The 14,050-nt window shown below is 40.2% G+C and overlaps 1 protein-coding gene across 1 annotated transcript in view; it reads right to left on the bottom strand.

Annotated features, from left to right (window-relative positions):
• LOC130081174 (centrosomal protein of 95 kDa-like) overlaps window positions 1-14,050 on the bottom strand; it is a 239,192-nt gene that overhangs the window by 73,732 nt on the left and 151,410 nt on the right. Inside the window, exons 12-13 of the mRNA XM_056246135.1 lie at window positions 9,955-10,066; window positions 9,755-9,876 (exon numbers count right to left, since the gene is read on the bottom strand). Of these exons, the coding sequence (XP_056102110.1) occupies window positions 9,755-9,876; window positions 9,955-10,066 (234 nt within the window). The remainder of the gene's footprint in view (window positions 1-9,754; window positions 9,877-9,954; window positions 10,067-14,050) is intronic.

The following is a 14,050-nucleotide window of genomic DNA, read 5'->3' as shown; positions in this document are numbered from 1 at the left end:
CTCCTGAGTTTGTTTACACCAGCAAACCACGCCTCTCGGGAAGAGGTGGTGGTCTCGCTCTAATCTATCGCGAGAAACTCAAAGTCTCGCCAGTCACTGTTACAAAGCCGTCTTCGTTTGAAATCCTGACTGTTCAACTGAATGGTCGTACCCCAACTCTTATTGTGTCCATTTACCATCCTCCAAGACCTTCTGCAGTTTTTATTAGCGAACTTACTGCTATTTTATCCGATTTATGTGCATTGTGTCCTAATATCATTTTAATGGGTGATTTCAATATCCATTGTGATAAACAAACTGACACCTGCACTAAAGAATTTATTTCAGTTTTAGATAGTTTTGGCCTTACTCAGTATATTAATTTCCCAACTCACAATAAAGGCCATGTTTTAGATTTAGTCTGTTGCTTAGGAGTTACACCATGCAATTTAAATTCCATGGAGCTTCCCATCTCTGACCATAAAATGATTTTCTTTGATATCATTTTGCCACTCCCTAAATTAAACTTGAAGCGCCCCATATCATTCCGTAATATTAAAAACATTAACCCAGATGATCTTAATAGATTAGTTAATACCTCTATTTGTCCTACATCCCCCTCACTCTGTACTGCTAACCTGGTGGATCATTACAATAACTGTTTATCCCATTCACTAAATTCCTTAGCTCCCTTGAAAACTCGTTTAGTCTCATTTACCAGGTCTTCTCCATGGTAACTCCGACATATGAAAACCTTGGGTCGACGATTGGAGAGACTGTCTAAGAAAACTGGTCTAACCATCCATCTACAAATGTATACTGATTATCTTCTTTCATATAAAAGTGCTTTGACTGCTGCTAAATCCTCTTTTTATTCTGATATTATCAATACAAATGAAAACAACACTCGGATTTTATTTTACACTATTAATAATCTACTTAAGCCTGTTGTCACTGCAAGTCATTTGACCTCCATAGCTCAATGTGACTCATTCTTGGATTTTCTTAGTACAAAAATTACTGATATTCACCACCAGTTGAACTCTGTTACCTCTGCATATAGCTGCCCATCTTGGACTAGCACACTGGACCCAACTCCTCCCTGCTTACCTCCACTGTTCCCACATCTCTCAAAACTGCTTCTGTCACCCCTATTCTGAAGAAACCTGGTTTGGATCCTAATGACCCTAACAACAATCGTCCCATTTCCAACCTTCCATTTATCACCAAACTTTTAGAACGGACTATAGTAACTCAACTTCATGCTCACCAACACAACAATAAGCTATAGGAACCTTTTCAGTCTGGTTTTCGTCACAATCATAGCACTGAAACAGCCCTGGTAAAAATCACAAATGATCTCTTACTTGCAGCTGACAATGGCCTTTTAACTATCTTAATTCTACTTGACCTCACTGCCGCATTTGATACCATCTCTCATAAAATTATGTTGGAACGTCTGGCTGCCATCGGGATCACTAACAATGCACTAGTCTTGTTTAGGTCATATCTACATAATAGAAAACAGTTCATTCAGGGAAAAAAATGTCACAGTCAAACATGGTGTTCCTCAGGGCTCAGTGCTGGGACCACTGCTCTTCATCATCTACATATTACCTCTTGGCAACATTCTCCGTCACTTTGGGATCAATTTTCACTGCTACGCCGATGATGCACAACTTTACCTCTCCACAAAACCGAACACTTCTTTTACCCCCTCCACCCTCACTTCTTGTCTACAAGCAATCAGCAGCTGGATGTCAATCAACCTTCTCAAACTTAATGGAAATAAAAGTGAGGTTCTCCTCATTGGTTCTAAGGCTACACTCTCCAAAAATCATCTGTTCAACATATCAGTTGATGGCTCTCCGACTCCCATCTGCTCCCAAGTCAAAAGTCTTGGCGTCATCCTAGACAGCGCACTTTCCTTTGGTCCTCACATCAGTAATATTACTCGGACTGCTTACTTTCACCTTCGCAACATCTCGAGACTCCGACCCTCCCTCTCCCAGCACAATACACACGTCCTTGTTCAGGCTCTGATCATATCCCGCATTGACTATTGCAATGCTCTCCTCACTGGCACCACAAATAAACTCCTCCATCGCTTGCAATCCATTCAGAACTCTGCAGCTCGTATTATCACCAACACAAGATCAACTGACCACATCACACCGCTTCTTACTCAGCTCCACTGGCTTCCTGTTCCTTACCGGATCAATTACAAAGTTCTTCTGCTTACCTTCAAAGCTCTCCATGATCTGGCCCCCTCATACCTCTCTAAACTGCTTCTTCCGTACAATCCTCCTCGAACACTTCGCTCCTCCACCGCTGGTATTTTATCTGTTCCAACATTTAGACTGAGCACCATGGGGGCTAGAGCCTTCAGCCGCTCTGCACCACGTCTTTGGAATTCTCTCCCATCTCACATTCGTCAATTGGACTCTCTTCCTCAATTCAAATCTCAACTTAAAACCCATCTGTTTAGATTAGCTTATTCTACATAGATTTTCATCGGGACTTCATTTTATTTTATTTTTTGATTGTACTTATTAATTTGATTTTATATATGATATTATTGTTGGGCTAGTATTAATGTTCTGTTTTAATTTTCCTCTGTAAGGCGTCCTTGGGTGTCTTGAAAGGCGCCCTGAAATAAAATGTATTATTATTATTATTAACCTCATCAAAAAACAGTAAAAACCAAAAAAGACCAAAAAACAAAACCTGCAAGTGGATACGCGACGACATGACCAGTGATGACCAGTTCGACCTACACAACAGTTTATCGGTTTAACTGCGTTAGCCAGAACCGTGTCGGAATCCACAATCAACAGAAGGGAAGGCTACCCAACCATACCAAGGATTGACACCACAAAAGACAAAATGACAAAGAGAGCGGAAACTCACAGTATCAGATGTCGAGAGGGATGTAAGGATAGGAATGGTGAGGGCTCGCAGCCGATCTGTGTGACAGGATCACGGAGACAGCCAGGTCAGTTATCCAAAAACTTTTGAGGGTGTGAAAATAGTCCAGTGAATAAACCAAGAGGTTGAATCCGAGAAAAACATATCCAGAAAGCAGAACGCAACAACAGCAGACAAACAGGTACCAGCGTGAAGAGGCAGCACAAGCGCGCCTAGCATTCTCACACCGGAAGTCGATCAAATACAGTTATTGTCTCCCAAAAGAAAGAATCGACTCTGAACCACCTTTACAAGTCCTTTGCGAATCCTACTGCTTTACAGTTCTACGTCACTAGAAGATATATTTGCATAACACCCACTGTATTGTTGCATTATGTTGTATGCTGTCCGCCCGCGAACAACTTAACCAGCCCTCAAATGTCATTTTACTGACAAGTGCTTCTCAAATCTCAGAATTCAACACGGGATTCATAAAACGCTTGCTCTTGAAAGATGGGTCAGTACCTAATTTATTTGGACCAGCTTGCTGGCACGTCAGCTTGCTGGCACGTTTTACCTTTTATTTTCTTATTCACCCACTTTTCTTTATCGCTCAAACGCATCAGTTACTTTAAGCAGTTATGGCCTTGACACGGTTTTAAGATTTCAGAAAGCAACGAGTGAAAATAAAATGCTAATCTTCACTGCGGTGACTGTTCGGTCGCATTTTAAGACTTTTGAAATGTGGATTTAAGACATTTTAATGCTAATTAAGACCTTATTTTTACATTACAGGGGGACTTTAAAATATCTTAAATTTGTTAGTCAATAATTGTATCCCTTAAAACTCATCTTTGACCACCAAAATGACATTTAAACGTTTTTTCCTTGAAAAAAAAATTCTTCATGCCTTAAAATAACTTGAATGTAACTCTACACCCTTGCCTAATTTAGTATACACTCACCGGCCACTTTATTAGGTACACCTGTCCAACTGCTCGTTAACACTTAATTTCTAAGCAGCCAATCACATGGCGGCAACTCAGTGCATTTAGGCATGTAGACATGGTCAAGACAATCTCCTGCAGTTCAAACCGAGCATCAGTATGGGGAAGAAAGTTGATTTGAGTGACTTTGAACGTGGCATGATTGTTGGTGCCAGAAGGGCTGGTCTGAGTATTTCAGAAACTGCTAATCTACTGGGATTTTCACGCACAACCATCTCTAGGGTTTACAGAGAATGGTCCGAAAAAGAAAAAACATCCAGTGAGCGGCAGTTCTGTGGGCGGAAATGCCTTGTTGATGCCAGAGGTCAGAGGAGAATGGCCAGACTGGTTCGAGCTGATAGAAGGGCAACAGTGACTGAAATAACCACTCGTTACAACCGAGGTATGCAGCAAAGCATTTGTGAAGCCACAACACGCACAACCTTGAGGCGGATGGGCTACAACAGCAGAAGACTCCACCGGGTACCACTCATCTCCACTACAAATAGGAAAAAGAGGCTACAATTTGCTAGAGCTCACCAAAATTGAACAGTTGAAGACTGGAAAAATGTTGCCTGGTCTGATGAGTCTCGATTTCTGTTGAGACATTCAGATGTTAGAGTCAGAATTTGGCGTAAACAGAATGAGAACATGGATCCATCATGCCTTGTTACCACTGTGCAGGCTGGTGGTGGTGGTGGTGTAATGGTGTGGGGGATGTTTTCCTGGCACACTTTAGGCCCCTTTGTGCCAATTGGGCATCGTTTAAATGCCACGGCCTACCTGAGCATTGTTTCTGACCATGTCCATCCCTTTATGGCCACCATGTACCCATCCTCTGATGGCTACTTCCACCATGTCACAAAGCTCTAATCATTTCAAATTGGTTTCTTGAACATGACAATGAGTTCACTGTACTAAAATGGCCTCCACAGTCACCAGATCTCAACCCAATAGAGCATCTTTGGGATGTGGTGGAACGGGAGATTCGCATCATGGATGTGCAGCCGACAAATCTGCGGCAACTGTGTGATGCCATCATGTCAATATGGACCAAACTCCCTGAGGAATGCTTCCAGCACCTTGTTGAATCTATGCCACGAAGAATTGAGGCAGTTCTGAAAGCAAAAGGGGGTCCAACCCGTTACTAGCATGGGGTACCTAATAAAGTGGCCGGTGAGTGTACATGGTTCTATGAATATGCAAATTAGCCCCACCTCCACTCACTCACACCAGCTCAGAGATCCACTCGTTGATGGTGACACGTTGACGTGATTGGTTACAAGGTAGTTTGTGACGTCAGAAACACCAGCGATTTCAAACCGTGTTTTTGAGACTGTCTTTGGTTCACTGCAGATTTAAGGAGAAAATACTCAGCAATGGTGTTGACTAGGGGTGTAACAATACCCTCATTTCATGATTCGATACATATCACGATTTGATATTGCTATACTCCCAGACATATGGTTAAAGGTTAACAAAAAATGTACTGTTGCTTAAAATGCTAAATTTGGTATTACATTGGGTGGAAATGAATAGGCTTGTACTTGGTGCTGGTAACCCAATGCACAGGACAATGGTGACCCCAGAATAAAAATATACATGATTCTGAAGCTGAAAATACAGAATTATTTTAGACGAATATGCTTGCATCTGTCACTGACTACTAGGGGTGTGCCAAAAAATCGATTCACAGATGAATCTAGATTCTCATTTGCAACGATTCAGAATCGATCTGAAATGTCCAAGAATCGATTTAATAAATAAATAAAATCAGCTGGTTGTTCGCCTCCATTTTTGTAACTATAGCCTATACGGGACGTCCGGACGTCATGCACGCAGTCGGTTTTTGAACGTGAGCGGCAAATCAAAGGAAGCAAATATGGATGCTTCTATGAAGCTTCTGATGCTTCTAAATATGATGCTTCTACATTCATTCTGCCGTGGCGGGCCGCCACACCTAAAATAATCCCGCCACAGCTGCAGCTTCTCAGTGAGGTCCGATATTAATGTGCATACTATTGTTATTGTTAAGCTAAAGGCATAAAAAACATTATAAAGCACCATAAAGTGTTCGCACTATATTCCAAGACTTCTAAAGTCATTCAATAGCATAATGTGAGGTAAAAATGAATATTTAAGTCGTTAGTTAAAGTTAATAGAAACTCATCTCTCCTCAGTCATTCTCCATTCAGCATTCACACAGCGCGTCGCGTTATAGCGTTTTCTAAATCATAATCCTTTCTCCCGGGTGTCTGTTAGATTACAGCACTGGAGAGCGCTATGAATTGTTCTTCATCCGCACTGTAACTGAAATTTAAAACTGTTAAAAGAAAATGCTCAATAAACTGTTGCATATATATAATACATTAAGCATAGATAGACAGATATAATCTCTTCGCTTTGTGCTTTGAACTTTTCAATCCGGAGCGCTGCGCGCTGTGACTTCGCGTTGCTTCAAGTGCATCATTCTGCGCACGGGATGCGCATAATCGCTTTGCCGCTCTTATTCGAGCCTTTCATGTTATAATGTTATAATGCTTAGGGGAGGTTTAAACACCTGGGCTAAGGGGGCGTGGCCAATGGGAATATCACTCCCCCTGGCGAAATGGGCCTGCCACAACAGCTGGACAAAATCCTAGAGGAAACACTGGTCTCCGTTTGTCATTCTGTATAGCAAAGCAGATGAGAGTAGATCATGATCAGAAACCCGATTAGAAATCATTATGGATAAAATCGAATCGTTTTAAATCGAAAATCTTTTTGAATCGAAAATCGATTTTGAATCGAATCGTGGCCTCAAGAATCGGAATCGAATTGTATCGTGAGATGGTAAAAGATTCCCACCCCTACTGACTACATATACTTAAAATAATGTAGGCCACTTTTTACTGGTAACATAAGACATTTGGCATTCTCAGGACCCACAAATATTCCACCATTGCATTATTATACATTATATTCAACATTATATATAGTAGTTTAATGACACTAAAACTCTGAAACTAGAATTTTTTGTCACAGTAATTTTTATTTTGGGTGAACTAACCACGATACATATTTTCACTATCCACGATGCATTTTGTTGCATTTTTGTATTGCGATATATTGTTACACCCCTAGTGTTGACTTATGCATTTGTTCATTGTTTTGTCATAAAGCATATTAAAAACCCCATAAAGACATATAAACAACATTAAAAGCTTGATTTTCACCACAGGGGGACTTTAAGGATCCGCGGACACCCTGGATATTTCAGTATCGATACATTTCGATATTTTTTACAACACACACACACACGTATATTTGGGATGTGCATCTCCATAACTGAAGCCGATGCGATACACATCTCGATGCATAGCCAACGATAAGATACATACGAAGCAGCTTCTGATGCGATGCGATACGATTCACCCCATTACGCTGTAGTGCGATACGATTTCGATTCGATTCAACAATGCGATTCAATGCAATGGAAAAAACATGATGCTTTGCTATTCAATATGGTACAGATAGTTCTCTTTTATTTCTTTGGTTCAGAGAGACAGCAAATCATAAATTAACTTAAGTGCCTTCTGACTTTGTGTGTTTCCAAACATTGGATTTGTAATTATTTGGTGGAAGATGCAGCTCTACCTCTGCCATGTTAATCTATATTTTATTAACCTTTTTTACTCTAAGGCCCCCCTCCTCTCCAAATCAATACTGCAAGCCACTTGAAAACCACTGTTCTATGTGACACTCAGGACACGCCTCGGTCTCCGGAGTGTTGTGAAACGTCATATTCACGTAGCAGCAGTGGTGATGAGAGAACGCGCTTGAGAAACAGTTTAGGGAGGAGAAATCAATCTACATATAAAATATTGGTCACAAATTATTGGTCACTTTCTAAATAATAAAAGTATAGCGCATCTACTAATAATTATATATAAATAAATAATTTTTTACCAAACTTGCCAACTTGTATTCGATGCACACTTTTTTAAATCGATGCATTGCATAATTAAAGGCCCACTGAAGTGCCTTGGAACGCGCAGCTTAGTATGATGCGTTGACGTAATTTCCATTGAAACAGGAAGCTGAGGCGGACATATTGAATGGCTCCTCCCCCTTTTCAAATAGCCAATAGTTTAGTTTTCTTACAGACTGCAAGTCGTACTTGACAGCACCATGGAAGCGAATCCGAGCGCTTATGATACGTTGGATTCAATAGTAGCGGTGTGAATAAATTCCAACCATTTCATTCTTAACCTATGTACAGTTAGAAAAGTTAGCAGTTAGCATTTGAGCAACCGATCACACATCTCCAACCCATATTCCTCCATGACGTGACAACGGTCGCTTTGGCCAGGTGGTATTTATAGCATAGGGAGCAGGACACTTTAGATTCTAGAGAGCATTTGATTGGACAGAAGATGTGATGAGAAGCTGAAGTCCGTGGTGATGTCATAAAAATCCGTGATCCATTTTAGCGGAAGTGAGAGACTAAGTTTTGAATGCTTACATCTACTAAATGCTAATTTTGTCATTGTTTTGGAACACACCAGCTTATTCATAACCTTAACCCTTTAGAACCTGAAGCTAAAATAGGTGTTTTTCACATATTTAGATTTTTTTATTGTAAAATTCTAAAACAATGTGCTATCTTCATGTGCAATCTTCATGTGCAAGGTGTCATCTTTTTCAGAAAAAGATAAGGTTTCAACAAATTACAGTTATTGACCATTATTGTGTGTGGTGAGTTTGTAAATAGAATTTAAATAGACAAAAATAAAAAAAACGAGAATACATTTTCTGATTTTTATTTAGAAAAAAAACTGAAAAATCACGAACGAAAGAAACTAACACTTTAAAGTTGAAAAATGAAGTATAATACATCTATACAAGTCTTTTTTGTGACATTGGGTAGCACAGTTTTAATTTAGGACACTTTTTTCATATACGCACACATACAAATGCGTCCATTCATAGGCACGCACACATACACATGCATACACCACATGCTAATATACGTGAAAGAGTAATGGCCATCCGCCTCCCAAGTTTCATTAAAAGTCATCCCAATCCCCTCTTCTGCTGTCTACCACTCCTTTCGCCATGTATTTGTTAGTTTCTTTTATTATTTTATGCAATCCAAAACACTCTAACCTGCCGCGCTTCGTATCTCTCTGTTCAAATCCTTCCTTCCCGCTCTGTCAGAAAGCTGCTGTCATTTACTGACGGAAAGCATGAAATTACCGTAACAAGCCGTATATTGCCGAAAAGCGCATGTTGTCTACTGTCAGGGGCAATTTGAATGGTTTTGATAGTGCAAACGGTTGAAGAGTTACGGTACAATGAATACAGCTTCCTGGTCTGTGTCGGCGACGACACAGCCGGCTCTAAAGGGTTAAGGCTAACATATTCATACTAAAAGCTAAAAAACTTACATTTTGATTTTGATACTTTTATGGCGATGCAGCGATGCGAATTGGTGAATCTTATCATCCCTAACACAAATAGACACTGCTTCATGTATTTAAAAACATTTTTAGGAACACTGAATATGAATGCAATTAATGTCTAATAAAGGTTGGTTTAAAGCACTTAATGACATTTTCCGTGACCTAATCTAAAGTGAGAACTATTTACTCCTAATAACCAATTGACAATTCCTTTACTACAAGCTAATTAAACAATCAAAATTGTGTTAATTACAGAGACCATGAATGAAGAACTCACTATTTGTATAGCCAATTAATATATTAACATTGTAATTTATTAACATAGTTAATAAATACCATTTATTAACTATGAATTAACTATAAACTAATAGTTTGTTAATGATTTGTAAGTACTTTATTAATGTATACTTATTATAAAGTGTTTTGTGTGGGATGTACCTGGGTGTTCTTTTGCCGTAGCTGGCTGTGGTCTTTGATCAGAGCATCTTGCTGGAAGGAGCGCTGTGCAGTTGGAGGGGAGTCCAACAATGAGTGTGCATGAGCTCTAGCATGACATGAACCTAGATAGAAACACAGGCATGTTTAGTTATCTGGGGTACTGTCACATGATGGCAGTGGTGTGAAAGGACCTGACATACCTATGTTTTTAGGAGTGCGTCTTTCCATGATGCTGTCGCTATGATGAGACTGTTTATCTTCCTCTTCTGGCTCACACATCTCTCCAACCTCACCCAGAGCACGCTTCAACATCTGCACCACAAAGCCAGTTTAACACAAAGCCAGTTTAACACATATACAGTACAGTACATATACATCATAGCAGAACTAGAATACTAGAGATTGACATTATGTTATCATTTACTCACCTCAATGTTGCTCCAAGCCTATGTAATGCAAAATGTAATACAAAACGATACATTTCTATACAACAAAAAGACAAAACGACAAAACATACTTATGTCCTTTTCATTCTTTAACAGCTTTTGAGTTTTTTGTATATTAAACTGCTTCTGGCTTGGTGCACTATGCTTGCATGTTATTTTTGCCAGCAAGAAATATTTTAATCATTTATTTGTACAAATTATAAATATATCTGTGGGTGCTTCTGAGCTGGTGTCAGGTTATGAGAATGCATTGTGTTTGTTTACTTGTATGCTTGTGTAAGGCTGGAAAAATTGGAAGAGAGGGCTATTCTCTGAGGAAAAAGGAAATTAACATTTGAACTCTCTCTTGTGAAGTTCTCACCACCATTCGAGACGCAAGTCTCACCTAAGCAATCCTAATCTACATCTTTTTCCCTTGACCCCCCATTCCCTCTTTCTATCATGCTGAGATCATCTGAAATTCACCCAAAAATCTATACAGTTTAATGTGAATAACTTTCATACAGTATTACATAAGTTTGGTATCATTTGAAATGTCTCAGTGCGACTGGTACAAATGTCTCATTCCCAAAGAGGTAAACCAAAAGGTAATAAATTATTAAGAGTTTTAGGGATAACCTGTACACAAATGCTGCGTCCCAATTCGCATACTATCCGTCCTAAATAGTATTCGAAAATAGAATTAGTACGTCCCAAATCGTAGTATGTTGAAATGAGTGTTCCAAAGATACCCGGATGGTCTACTATTTCCGGTCAGAATCCGAAGTGCAGATCGATGCACACTCTGACGGCTAATATTGCCCACAACCCATCGCGCGTTGGACAAGGATTCGATTAGAACTACAAACACGAGTGAAAAGTGTTAAAACACTACAGACATGGAGGACGCGCGAGTCCGGCGATTATGTAGAGAGGTTTAGATAAAGGGGTTTGACTGATTAATTATCAGTATCTAACCTGACGAAAATTTATTTATTCAATGTTGTCTACATTATATTGCATCTGCAGCAGCATTGTGAACTTTTGTAAAGATACGTTTAGCCATGAACTTTTAAATGCATCATTACATTCAAATTGCAAACACATGAGGAGAGTCTCCGCATGAAAGACCCACGACTGGCAGGTGAACGTGCTACAACATTTCTCTCCGAAACGGTAGGAAATTAAATTAGATTGAATGGAGGATTTTAACTGTGACAAGATGATTTACAGGGCAGTTTACAGTGATAGGATGCACGCGACAGATCTGTCCGTTAAAGATGACGAAGTAGTATGTCCCAAAGCTTGCCTACTCTTTTGCTACACACTCAAAAGTATGTACTTTTTCTTCACAAAAAGAGTACGTACTTTTAGGGCGTAGTATAAGTAGGTGAATTGGGACGCATCAACAGTGTCACAGTGTGGGTTTTGTCTTGTTCCTTGTTCTTGTCTGTCATGTAATTCCCTGTTTGTCATGTGAGCCTGCCATAATAAAAATAATAATTCATTACATTTATATAGTGCTTTTCTCACCACTCAAAGCGCTTTACATAGACGGGGGAATCTCCTCAACCACCACCAATGTGCAGCATCCACCTGGATGATGCGACGGCAGCCATATTGCGCCAGAACGCCCACCACACACCAGCTTACTGGTGGAGAGGAGACATAGTGATGAAGCCAATTGGTATATATATATATATATACACAGTATATGGGGATGATTAGGAGGCCATGATGGACAGAGGCCACTGGGCAAATTTGGCCAGGATGCCCGGGTTACACCCCTACTCTTTCGAAAGACATCCTGGGATTTTTTGTGACCACAGAGAGTCAGGGCCTCGGTTTAACGTCTCATTCGAAGGACGGTGCTCTTTGACAGTATAGTGTCCCCATTACTATACTGGGGCGTTAGGACCCACACAGACCACAGGGTGAGCGCCCCCTGCTGGCCTCACTAACACCTCTTCCAGCAGCAACCTGGTTTTCGCAGAAGGTCTCCCATCCAGGTACTAACCAGGCTCAGCCCTGCTTAGCTTCAGTGGGCAACCAGTCTTGGGCTACAGGGTGATATGGCTGCTGATATGGCTGCTGGCCATGTGTCTTGTCAAATGTTAATTGTCTCATGATTGTTCCCAGGTGTGTCTTGTTCGCCAATCTCCCCTTGAGTGTATATATTGAGAATGAGAAGGTGACGTCACGCGTATCACTCCGCGTTGCATTGTGGGAAGGATTCGCCATCTTGGTAGGATACGCTATCCGTTGTAATGGTTACTTCGACCGTGAGACCGAGAGAAATAGCGACAGAGAGAGAGAGCAGCTTGATATTTGTTTGCATTTTTGCGATAAGGCACAGTTTCTTGGAAATAAATGAAGAAGGGGGAAGCAAAAGGAAAGGGGCTCTATCGGGAGAGACTAAATAACAACAAGTATTTAGAGAAACTACTTGACATCAACATGGACCCGTACGACCTGCTACAGAATGGACGAAAGACCCAAAGCACTACCACCTTTAACATACGCTGACATAGTTAATTACCTGGTTTGTTTATGGTATCAGTGACTAACGTTACTGCCTACACAATGCAAGAGTTCAGATTCAGAAGCTTTAAGTCATTAGAAGCTGAACAAGTCTGTTGCGGCTGGGTGCAAGACTTAGAAACCCCCAAACCTGCGTTAAACTGCGAGAGTTCAGTCATACTTGATGTTTCATTCAGGCCTCATTCATATGTGGAAATAAATCTGATATGAATCAGATACGTGCATTTGCACCTGCCGTGCAACGTTAAGCGAACAGATCAGACATTCCCCTGTCAATGCGAATCGTACGTCATTAAAAAAAGTGTCTTTTTAAAACATTTCGCGGTACAGATATATCTATAACAAATGAAACAATTCTAGTTAAATAACAGAGTATTAATTTCGTTCGTTTGTGTTAAATAAAAGGTGAACTGTGCTGAAATGTGTTGCTTTTGAAAGCAGGCTTTGCTCGCTGTTGCTGCTGTCAGTTTATTGACAAGCAGTTTCTCTAAGCTGGCTAGCATTGTTATTTAGTCTCTCCCGATAGAACCCCTTTCATTTCTCTTCCTTCTCCATATCTTCCAAAGAAACTGTGGCATATCGGTAAACTGTAAAATGTAAACAAATACTAAGCTGCGCTGTCTCTCTTTCGCTATTTCTGGAATGTTTAGTCGCGCCTCTGTGAAGTTCTGAAGGCGTTGCCCCTGGCAACCGATAGCGTCTCCTACCATCATGGCCGACCGGCTCAGACCCCGCCCAAATCGGCACGTGACTCCTCACTCTCAATACCCAAGTGTTTCTCATGTTCTTTGTTTGGTGTTGTCCTTCTATGAATGGTATGTGTGTGCGCGCTTGTTGTCAGTTTTGTTTGCCTTCCTTGCACGTGTCTGCATTTATCAGGTTTGCCTGGATTTACTTTTATTATGTTTGTTTGAATAAATGTTTGCTGCATATGGATCCCACTCTCGTTCCTCTGAAACAGCCACCGTTACACAAAGGAGGGTGTGTCTTGCAGGCAAATGGCACTCTGCCCCCAAGAGGTGTAAACTCTGAATGCAAATTGCTATTGTTAGCAAATGTTTCTGTCTATATAATGAAATGCAGCATCTTTTACTCATTTGATGTTATTGTATTGATTATCTTTTAACTGATTTTTTAACTGATTATGAAATTGGCATGAAACATTTACCTGACATAATAAATTGTAAACATCTGATTTTATTCTAACGGACTCTGAATGTTTGACTATTCTTTGTAACTCTTTACTGAAAATGTCACTTACATTTAATGATGCACAGATATCATTAAAACCTTTTCATTTATGGAGTCAGATGAAATAACGAGTTAGTAC

Source organism: Rhinichthys klamathensis, unplaced genomic scaffold (genome assembly GCF_029890125.1).
Source record: "Rhinichthys klamathensis goyatoka isolate OS25496 unplaced genomic scaffold, OSU_Roscu_1.1 h1tg000036l_1, whole genome shotgun sequence".
Classification (NCBI taxonomy): Eukaryota; Metazoa; Chordata; class Actinopteri; order Cypriniformes; family Leuciscidae; genus Rhinichthys; species Rhinichthys klamathensis.
This window is presented reverse-complemented; position numbering and strand designations above follow the sequence as displayed.